The sequence below is a fragment of the Capsicum annuum genome, chromosome 4, assembly GCF_002878395.1.
Source record: "Capsicum annuum cultivar UCD-10X-F1 chromosome 4, UCD10Xv1.1, whole genome shotgun sequence".
NCBI lineage: Eukaryota > Viridiplantae > Streptophyta > Magnoliopsida > Solanales > Solanaceae > Capsicum > Capsicum annuum.
In genome coordinates this window covers 201,226,843-201,238,912 of record NC_061114.1, presented here as the reverse complement: position 1 = coordinate 201,238,912, position 12,070 = coordinate 201,226,843, and the positions used below count along the sequence as shown (strand labels likewise).

Here is a 12,070-nt window from a genome sequence, read left to right as displayed (position 1 = left end):
AATGAGTCCTCTTCATTCGAGGATGATCTTTATTTTATTATTGCATTAGATTCAGTTTATTTACATTAGACGGAGTTAGTTGGGGACATGTCCCATCAACTCCACAGTTTAGACAGTTAGAGGCTTTTCGAAAAGATGTATTAATATTCAGTTTTCAGTATTGATTATTTTAGATGTTTTAAACCTTATGGTAAGTTTCCGCCAATTTTCCGCATTTATTTCAGTATATTATGCAGTGCTCAGTTACAGATATCAGAAAGGGTTAGCTTGTGGTCCCTCGGGGTCATGAGCACCCTGTGGTGTTCCGGTTCCAGAAGATCGGGACATTACATATATAGTGTATGTATATATTGTAGTATATATATATATATATATTGTAGTATATATTTTATTTAAAGAAGAACATATATTGGATGGTACGTATATGGGTATATATTTTCTAAAGTAGTGTATATTTAACGTATACATATGTATATGTTTTATAAATTAGTATATAAATATATATATAAAGTGTGTGTATATATAGTAGTATATATATTATAGTACTCCCTCCGTCCCAAATTATGTGTCATCATTTTCTTTTTAGTCCGTCCCAAAATAAGTGTCGGCTTTCCTTATTAGGCAACTTTTTAAAGATACAATTACCCTTTTACCTTTATTGGTCTCACTTAATTAAAATAAAAAATATTGACACATTCTTTGATAAAGGATAATTTGGTAAACTTTACCAAGTCTTCTCTTTTTTCTTAAACTCCGTTCCCGGTCAAATGGCGACACATAAAATGGGACGGAGGGAGTATATGTTTTATTTAAAGTAGTACATATACCGAATGGTACTTATATATGTGTATATATCTTCTATAGACGTATATATTTAACGTATACATGTGTATATATTTTATAAATTAGTATATAACTATATATATAGTGTGTATATATTATAGTATATATATTGTAGTATATATTTTATTTAAAGTAGTACATATATATTGAATGATACGTATATATGTGTATATATCTTCTATAGACGTATATATTTGACGTATACATGCGTATATGTTTGATAAATTAGTATATAACTATATAGTATGTGTATATATTGTAGTATATATATATTGTAGTATATTTTATTTAAAGTAGTACGTATATATTGAATGGTACGTATATATGTGTGTATATTTTCTAAAGTAGTATATATTTAACGTATACATGTGTATGTGTTTTATAAATTAATATATAACTATTTATTTAGTGTGTGTATATATTGTAGTATATGTTTTATTTAAAGAAGTACATATATTGAATGGTACGTATATATGTGTATATATTTTCTAAAGTAGTATATATTTAACATATACATGTGTATATATTTTATAAATTAGTATATAACTATATATATAGTGTGTATATAGTGTAGTATATATTTTATTTAAGAGAAAATGGTCTATTAACCCCCAACCTTTAGTCAAAATCTCAACTACACACTCAACCTTCACGGGAGTTCCATTACCCCTCTAAACATTTTATACTATATTTTATACCCCTCCAATTGCTGACCTGTCATGGAAGGTGAGAACATCCCCACTAGGTGCGTCAGTTGAGGTATTAACCCTTTAAAATTATTATTTTAAGTGTCACGTGTACAATACACATCATTATTTTTAATTATTAATTAAAATACACGTGTATAATTAATGTTGTCTTCATCTTTCATCTCCAAACACCATTTCCTAACCAAACTACCATAAAATTAGCAGCAACATCAGCGGTTCTTGTAACCCACAGCGGATTCAACTCTATTACTCCTGCTAATAGCCCTGCTGGTAATTTCCATATTCCCCTTGTTTTATTCAATTTTCTTGATTTGAAATGTTAAAATTTGTTGCAAGATTGCTTGATTTACTTTGTTATTTTCTTATTTTTTGCAGATTCGGTAAGGACGGTGTCTAATTCAGGGAAAGGAGAGTTGGGTTCTTCTTCTTCTTTGTCATGGGATTTTGATGAGAAGGAGAATGAATCCAAAGCGGCGAAACTAAAATCATCGGGAAAGGGGTCCAAGAATTTCATGTCTCCGACGATTTCAACTTCTTCCAAGATTGCTCAATCCCCGAAAAAGAAAATATTGGTGGAAAGAAATGATCCAGTAAGGACTTCAATCACTTTATCCGACGGTAAAGCTACCTTCTTTTCTGTAAATTCTGAAGAACATAATCAAAATTCTGAGAATGTTATGGAGCCTAAGGAGACTATTCCGGTTGATGGTCTTCCTCCGGTTACTAAAAAAAAGACTACTTTTAAATTCGTTCAATAACTCCGGCGAAATTTCACCAGAATAACTCCAGTGAAACATCCTTTTAAATCCAAATCACCACCAGCTTCTTTTTCCCATCTTTTTACAATCAAATCCCACCAGAAAATGATCGAAAACACTAAAATGGCGACAAAAACGTCCAAAACAAACCCATCTCTCCATAAATCCACCAGTTCCGTCGAAATCCACCGTGAAAAAGGGTTACCATTGAAGCTTCTTCTGGGTATAGAATTGATGTTTTCAGAGGTTCTTGGATGGGTTGGAAAGGATCTTACGGAGAGTGGAGAAGGAGATTTGTTAGTAGAAGAAGAAACTACCATTGATGATTATGTTGTATAACAAGAAAGGTAAGTAAATCGTCAAATTGTCTATAGAGAACAATATAGAGAACAAACAAGGAAATGAAAATAATGCAGATTGAGAGAAAGAAAACTTTAGTAATTGTTGAAATTGAGAAGAGACCTGAGAGATGGTGAGTGTGTGTATAGAGAGATGAGAGATGTGAGTGTCATCCATCGAAATGGAGTTTTAGGAGGAACTAAAAAAAGCAGGACTGGCCCAGCGCGTGTAGACACGCATGACTAATTGTTTGGTTTATATTGACAGGTCAGCAATTGGAGGGGTATAAAATACAATAAAAAAATATTTAGCGGGGTAATGGAACTCCCGTGAAGATTGAGTGTGTAGTTAGGATTTCGACTAAAGGTTGGGGGGTTAGTAGATCATTTTCTCTTTATTTAAAGTAGCACATATATATTGAATGGTACGTATATATGTGTATATATCTTCTATAGACGTATATATTTAATGTATACATGTGTATATATTTTATAAATTAGTATATAACTAAATATAGCGTGTGTGTGTATATTGTAGTATATGTTTTATTTAAAGAAGTACATATATATTGAATGGTATGTATATATGTGTACATACTTTCTAAAGTAGTATATATTTAACGATACATGTTTATATGTTTTATAAATTAGTATATAACTATATATATAGTGTGTGTATATATTGTGGTATATATATATATATATATTATAGCATATGTTTTATTTAAAGTAGTACACATATTGAATGATACGTATATATGTGTATATATTTTCTAAAGTAGTATATATTTAACGTATACATGCGTATATATTTTCTAAAGTAGTATATATTTAACGTATACATGCGTATATGTTTTATAAATTAGTATATAACTATTATTTAGTGTGTGTATATATTGTCGTATATATATTGTAGTACATTTTATTTAAAGTAGTACGTATATATTGAATGGTATGTATATATGTGTGTATATTTTCTAAAGTAGTATATATGTTTTATTTAAAGTAGTACATATATTAAATGGTATGTATATATGTGTATATATTTCCTAAAGTAGTATATATTTAACATATACATGAGTATATGTTTTATAAATTAGTATATAACTATATATATAGTGTGTTATATATTGTAGTATATATATATTTTAGTATATGTTTTATTTAAAGTAGTACATATATTGAATGGTACGTATATATGTGTATATATTTCCTAAAGTAGTATATAGTTAACGTATACATGTGTATATGTTTTATAAATTAGTATATCACTATATATTTAGTGTGTGTATATATTGTAGTATATATATTGTAGTATATTTTATTTAAAGTAATACGTATATATTGAATGGTACGTATTTATGTGTGTATATTTTCTAAAGTAGTATATCCTTAACTTATACATGTGTATATGTTGTATAAATTAGTATATAACTAAATATAGTGTGTGTGTGTATATTGTAGTATATTTTTTATTTAAAATAATACATATATTGAATGGTACGTATATATGTGTATATATCTTCTAAAGTAGTATATATTTAACGTATACATGTGTATGTGTTTTATAAATTAGTATATAACTATATATTTAGCGTGTATATATATTGTAGTATATGTTTTATTTAAAGTAGTACATATATTAAATGGTACGTATATATGTGTATATATTTTTTAAAGTAGTATATTTTATTTAAAGTAGTATGTATATATTGAATGGTACATATATATGTGTGTATATGTCTTCTATAAACGTATATATTTAACGTATACATGTGTATATGTTTTACAAATTAATATATAACTATATATATAGTGTGTGTATATATTTTAGTATATTTTATTTAAAGTAGTATGTATACATTGAATGGTACGTATATATGTGTGTATATATTTTCTATAGACATATATATTTAACATATACATGTGTATATGCTTTACAAATTAGTATATAACTATATATATAGTGTGTGTGTATATTGTAGTATATATTTAAAGTAATATGTGTATATTGAATGGTACGTATATATGTGTGTATATCTTCTATAGACGTATATATTTAATGTATACATGTATATATGTTTTACAAATTAGTATATAACTATATATATAGTGTGTGTATATGCTGTAGTACATATATTGTATATATTTTAGTTAAAGTAGTAAGTATATATTGAATAGTACATATATATGTGTATATACCATTCTATAGACGTATATATTAACGTATACATGTATATATGTTTTACAAATTAGTATATATATCATTATATTGTAGTATATATCTTGTAGTATATGTTTTACTTGGAATAGTATATATATTTAACTAACGTATAATCGTATACACGATTATGTGTAATTGTTTATATGTATTATTTGTATATATATTTTTAAATAGTAATGTAGTATATACTATATATATATAGTGTATATCTATTGTTTAACGTATTTAAAATATATATAGGAGGGCATATATAGTGTATATTGGAGAAAAAACTTTTTTTTAGGGGGGGTGATCGATTTTGACCGAATTTTTAACCGATTTTCACCGGATTTAGGTGGGTTGAACCGAATTGGGTTAAGCAGGCCAAGTTAGGATTGTTTTGAAACTTTTTACTGTTAGGTTCGGAACCGAACCGACCCATTTAACCAGAGCCGAATCCGGACCGACCCACAACTCAGATAACTCTCACGGGCCAATTTCGGATTGACCCAACCCGACCCACTTAACACCCATACCTTAATCTAAATAAACTTTATAACATTAGATCGTTTATACTTTGTGTAATTGGTAACATATCAAATAATAAAAAAGAATGAATCAAATTTGTGATAACTAATTAGAAACACCTTTGACTACTAGTCAACCAAGAGAGCAATATCAAAGCAAGTTCCTCCTCAAACATACCAAACCTCAGCTCTTCATCTTCAACTTTCCGGTGAACATCCACCATAATTTCCGGTATAATCACGCTGCGGCAAAGAGGACATGTCGCTTGTCCTTTCCCATGCATCAGCCATTTATCCAAACAATTCTCATGGAAAATATGATTGCAACTTTCAATTTTTCTGCCTTTATCTCCATGCTCAAAATCCGATAAACAAATCGCACAATCGAGTGGTTCAGTAACAACATATCCTAGTAATTTCCTCTTTCTGTAGACGAATTTAGTGCTCTTTTTGTTTATGATATTCCTGCACTTGTGTTCTTCTATTCTCTGTAGGTATGCACTGATCGATACGAAAAACGCAAGCACTAAGAATTGTAATGCTTGAGGAAGCCCTGAGAAGAAGAAAATGTTGATACGTTTATTGAAATATGAGAAGAATTTAGTGGATGCTGACATTTTTTTTTTTATTCTTTGGGATTTGCTGAAAATAAGAGAAAATAGAGCTCTATTTATAGTCTTGAAGGTGACGGCTATGTACTTTTAGAAACATTTTTTTATTATTATAGAAAGCCACCTTTAAGGAACGAAGCTGACGAAGTTTCCTTTTCATAACATGAATATATGATTTATCTTTTGGACTCGTTTAAGGTGCTTGTTTAAATTTATAGCGGTTTGCTGTGAATATGCAATTTCAACTCCAATTTTAATTTTGAAATTTTCAAACAAAATAAATTATTTTTTAATTTTTATGAACAAACACTTACTACTCTCCATTTCATAATAAATGAATTATTGGATTTTGACACATATATTAAGAAAAAAATATTAAAGATATAGATTTAACACAACTTTTCATTTCTACTCCAAAAAAAGAAAAAGTTGATCTTGTAATACCTTTTCACAAGTTAATTGGTTATCAAATCATAAGGATAAATTTTAAAAAAAATTCAATGATTCACTTATTTTGAAATACCAATAAATACCTCAATAATTCACTTATTTCAAAACAGAGGAAGTAATATATTTCTCGATAATTTGGAAGTCGCGCGGACTACTCAAAAAGAATTTTTAGGATATGTGCTATGAGCCTATGATAGATTAATAATTTTTTATATCATCTGTATAATTTCATCTATAATTAACTTACGGATGGTGCCACATTTCTTTATGTTTGGAATCATTAAATAACTTATATATTGTCATCTACTGCTACTTTCGATAATTAATATTCCATCCGTCTCAAGAATAATCCTTTGTTTTTTCTCCAATACTTTAATTTTTACTTCACATGTTTAGAATTATAAGATTTAAAAATATTTTGATATATTTAACACAATTTTAGTTCAAGATTAAAAGATTCAAAAATCTTTTTTATTTTCTTAAATTTTGTACCAAATTAAAACAGATCATTTTTTTTAAATGAAGGGAGTAAAATTCTTTTCCCAATCTTTTTTGTAGGGAAGTCTAGAATTTATTGCTACACTAATTATTTGGACAGAGTACTTCCATTCAATTAAATCTCTCTCTCTCTATATATATAAAAGAGATTTAGAGGCATACTGTTGTGGCATGCCTCAATGATCAGCAAACATATTTATCTTTTTTCTGATTGTTTTGAGTTAATTTTTTTTATTTTTAATTCATTGCTATCTATTTTTTTAATTAATAAATTCATTAATTATCCTTCATCATTAGCATCATTAACCCATAAAAGCCCTCTATCTTCCGCCTTTTTTCCTAGTCACAGCTTTTCTTAATTACACCTTTTTGGAGGAATTAATCTATAGACAAACATAAAAATAATTTAAAAGATAAAAATTTTACTCATCGAAGTTTGCTATTGTGCACCATTCGTGCTTTATCTTTGTCAGAAATAGGCGATGCAGGTGGAAACGAAAACGGAGTAGGAAGAGGGATACAACCATCGGGTGTGGCAAAGGCGCTGTACTCAGCGCTGAGGATTTCGGTATGGTGGGATATAGAAAATTATCAAGTACCTAGAGAATCTGATCCTCATGCAATAGCGCAGAATATAAGCTCTGCGCTTGTGAATATAAATCCCCCAGACCCCACGCTGTGGGAATACACTAGGTTTGTTGTTGTTGTTGTTGCTTGTGAATATTAATTATTGTGTACCTGTTTTGATTTTCGCTTACGGTGATACGACAAAGATCTCTGCTTTTGTTCAGCAGGCGCTTAATAGTACTGAAATTGGACTTGATCATGTTCCTGTAGGTATAATTTACAATTTTTTTCTGTTTGTGTGGTTGTTAATTTATGCAATTTGGTGAAATGACTGAATTTTGATTGATTTGATGTGTCGTTGAGTCGATCTATGCCTAAAAGATGATTTTTGTGTTACTGAACAGGATCGGTTAGAGCTCTTTTAGAGCGAAGGTTGTAACTGTTTTGGTGTTCGATTTCTTTCTCCTTGCTGATTGTTGTTTTTCAAACCTAAATTCTCACTGCGTTTGTTTTACGATAGGTTTCGGATTTTGTTTTTTCAAAAGTTATGGAGATAACTAATGATGGAGAATCCTCTGCAACACGAGTTTTTGGATCACGGGATCGGTTAGACATCTTTGAAGGTTACAACTATTTTGGTGTCCGATTTCTTTCTTCTTGCTGACTATTATTTTTCAAACCTAAATTCTCACTACTTTTGTTTTGCGACAGATTTTGGATTTTGGTTTGTCAAAATTTATGGAGATAACTAATGATGGAGAATCCTCTGCAGCATGAGTTGTTGGAACCTATGGTTATGTAGCTCCGGAGTAAGCAACATAACCAACAATAAGCAATACCACAGACTGAAACTTCTCTCTAATTTTCTTTGTTTCTCTTTCTATGTATGTATTTGGTGTTAATTTTTTGTGTACTCAGAGATCTTTTCGATCAAGATGCTAATAAATACTTGCTAGACGTATGTGACGAACTTGATGTATATGTATGCCACTTCATTCCACAACACGATTACTTGATAAGGTCACTTTGTTTCTTGCCAATGCATGTTGTTGTCATTCCTATATTGTATTTTCTGCTCTGAATGGCATGTCTATTGATGTATTAAGATCTGTGTGATTGTTCTCCATTTAGTTGCTTATTTTGTTGAAGCAGACCGCATAAATCTCACTTTTATTATCAACCATCCTCAGATCATCCATGAACAAAACCGCACAGAAAAGAACCTGATTTGACTTAGTGTTTCGAGTTTGTCTTCATTCAATCCATCACTCAAGGGGAAAAAACTACGGACTACAAATTTCATTCAGGGGTTCCTGTCTGTAAGGTTCATGGTTGTAACAAGGACCTGAGCTCCTCAAAAGACTATCACAAGAGACACAAAGTATGTAATGAACACTCAAAAACTGCTATAGTCTTTGTTAATAGGATTGAGGAAAGATTTTGTCAGCAGTGTAGTGGGTATGGTCTAACTCATCGCTGCTCCTTTTGTCATGTAATAAAATCTTAGATTGCATTCTTTATTTTTGACTAGCACATAGAAGTAGAACTGAATTTCTATGTGTGTTAAATGAACATAAAAAATTGTTGGTGTTACTTTTAAAAAAGCAAGTACTGAGCTTACTCCATGTATTCAGAGACTTATTCTGCAACAAAATGACTTCTAAGAAACGTTTGGTAGGGTTATTTAGTAGCTTGGAGTATGCTTGATTTGATACATCTGTTTTAGACATAAGTATCTTCTTAAGTTTAAAGTAGAAAATCATTTCTCAGTTTAGAGATTAGGATTTGAATTTTATGGGTTCAGGGTTTGAAATTTATCACATAAATTCGATCAAGAACAAATAAAAAAAGAAATAAAATGAGGAGTGAACTATCGGATGAAAGCATTAGGTATCAGATTTGACCTTGGCATGCTTCTTGGTGCTAAACAAGGATAAACTTAAATGGAGATACAGTGTTTATATAAAAAATTTAAAGAGAAGAAATCATTAATCACCTTTTTCATTACCCTACTGTTCATCTGTGATAAGAAGGTTGTAAATTTGGGAGAAATAACAATAAAAGTAGTTCTATAATTTCTCAAAGTTGGCTCTATGTTAAAAACCTTTTGACTGAAGCATTTTTTATTAGAAAATTGTTAGCTGCTAACTTTTTCTGAAGCATTTTATCTTTTAGCAAATGAATCTAGAGTTTTTTCCATTGAAAGAAAAAAATAAAATTCAAAAACCTAAGTGATCAGACACTAGTATCCTACCTTACTCCCTATAAATAGTTGGATTTGGTTTTATCTCACCATTTGAAATATATATGTAAAAGTATTCCTACAAATCCAGCATAGGTAAAATTTTGAAGAACACTTCCTTCTAGAATTTATCTAACTTACAGCTAAGTTCACTTCTGGCATAATTCAAAAATGCAATACACTCAATTATAATAAGGCAGCAATCCAAAGAAAATTCAAGTAACGATGCCCAACATAGATAATCATCCATTTCCATGAATTCCACTTAACCAAATTCAACTAAGCAAAAATTGGGGCACTTATTGCTGAATGAGCGCAATGAATTTAGTTACAACCTGTTGTTTATCTATTAGGTTGCAATAAAAATAATTGACAAAAAAAACAAATGATGAAATATTAGGTGCTTAATCATATAGATTCAGCTTTGGATTATGATGAACCCATTATTTGTACACTAAGTCTAACTCTGTCTCTATTTGAATCAAGCACGCAACACTCTCCAGTGCATGACATTTGACCACGATATGTTATTATAAATGCAGATTTCATCATGAAAAGTATTTGTTTGACTTCTCATGCTTATGTAGATGTTGAAATTCCTTTGGCTTCTTCATGTGTTTTATTCTTCATATTTTACACCCTCTTAGTGAAAATATTGATTTCGCTACTGGTTAGGAGGTATTTTAATTGAAACGCACAGAATGAGAGTTTAGAGATAGGTACTTAGGAAGTCGGACTGCAATAAGCTTTCAAACTTTACATAATAACCCCTGGCTTCAAATGAGTCAAGAGTGAGGCTTTAAGCCTTGAAATTTACTTACTTGCAGGTTCTGTATTCACATCAATTGTGTCTATTCATTATTGGTAGTTTTAAACTTTTTTCAGATCTGTTAAGTACAGGAAAATACAACCAACACAAGAACAGTTCAATTAAACATCCTTTTTCTCTACTCAGTGCAGTAAAGGAGATGCAACGAAACTCAGTGCAGTAAAGGAGATGCAACGAATGAAGAGCCTAAATATTTTGGGCAAATCCTCCCCGTTTGTCAACTTAAGTTCGACTCCAGTTCCATTAGCTCCGATGAAGAAATGATGAGTACGAGGCTAATGGCAATAGCTCAAGTTGCACTGACGCAAGACTTATTTTCAGCCTTCTACTCCACGGGATACAAGATCTTTACCGAATTGGGCTTTGGCTTCCTTAGACATAGATAGTTTCTTTTTATTCTTATAGCGAGGTTTTTCCTTTGATTAGCTTAGCCCTCTAGAGATCAAGAAGTTATCAAACATTGTACTTTGGTATTCTATAAGCCTTCATACTATCTGTACATTTTTCCATCATCTACATATTTGAACTTTGCTTTCACTTTTTATTTTTTTAAAAAAATATCATTGAGGCATGCCACATCAGCATGCCTCTAAATCTCTCTCTCTCTCTCTCTCTATATATATATATATATTACAACATTCACAAAAATAAGGTGAATTTAATTCTCAACAGTTTGCTTAACAAATGCTTTTAAACACTATAGTTGTAAAATTTTAAAAGAATTTACTTAACTTCTCAAATGATAAATATATTATGATAATTTTTTTATAGATTCACTAAAACTTTTAAATAATCGTGCGAAACACGAATAATTTTACTAATTTTTTAATAAGATTCTTTTCCCCATCTTTTTCATCTTTTTTGTAGGGAAGTCTAGAATTTATTGCTACACCAATTATTTGGACAGAGTACTTCCATTATATTAAATTTTTTAAAGCAAAAAAACGTGAATAAAGTGAGGGGTACAAACTTATAATCAAGAATAGTAACGTTAATTTCCAACTGCTGTTAGAGAGATGTTTCTTTCAAGCTATGTCGGAAGGGTCCTAACTAATCTATGAACCACTAATCAAAAGGAAAATGAGAAAGAGACACGTGTGTTATCAGAAGTTCAAAATTTTAACAACTCATTTGATTTGATGGGTGGAATGAAATAATTATAGCATAAAAATTGATACATTATTTCCTCGAAATTTGATTTTGTCTCTTAAGTCTTAAACCTACATGATCAATCTTGATACAATTAAATGCACCAATTATTGTATTACTTTGAATAACACTTACACTTTGTTTGGATGATGGTTTGTCATGATTTTATAATATACGGTATAGTATGATATGATATTGTATAGTATAGTACAATATAATGTTTAGATAGACTGTATCATTCACTGCTATTTAATAATAATTTTTTTGTTTGATTTAATGGTATGATACTGTATCATAACGAATAAATTTATTAAAATACCCTTAATTATTGATATGCATGAAAAG

At 29.8% G+C, this 12,070-nt stretch overlaps 1 protein-coding gene across 1 annotated transcript; it reads right to left on the bottom strand.

Annotated features, from left to right (window-relative positions):
- Positions 1 to 5,489: 5,489 nt before the first annotated feature.
- On the bottom strand, positions 5,490 to 5,996 carry LOC124898050 (RING-H2 finger protein ATL13-like). The gene has a single exon (XM_047411670.1). The coding sequence runs from the start codon at positions 5,994 to 5,996 to the stop codon at positions 5,490 to 5,492; it is 507 nt and encodes a 168-aa protein (XP_047267626.1).
- Between the last annotated feature and the right edge of the window lie 6,074 nt (positions 5,997 to 12,070).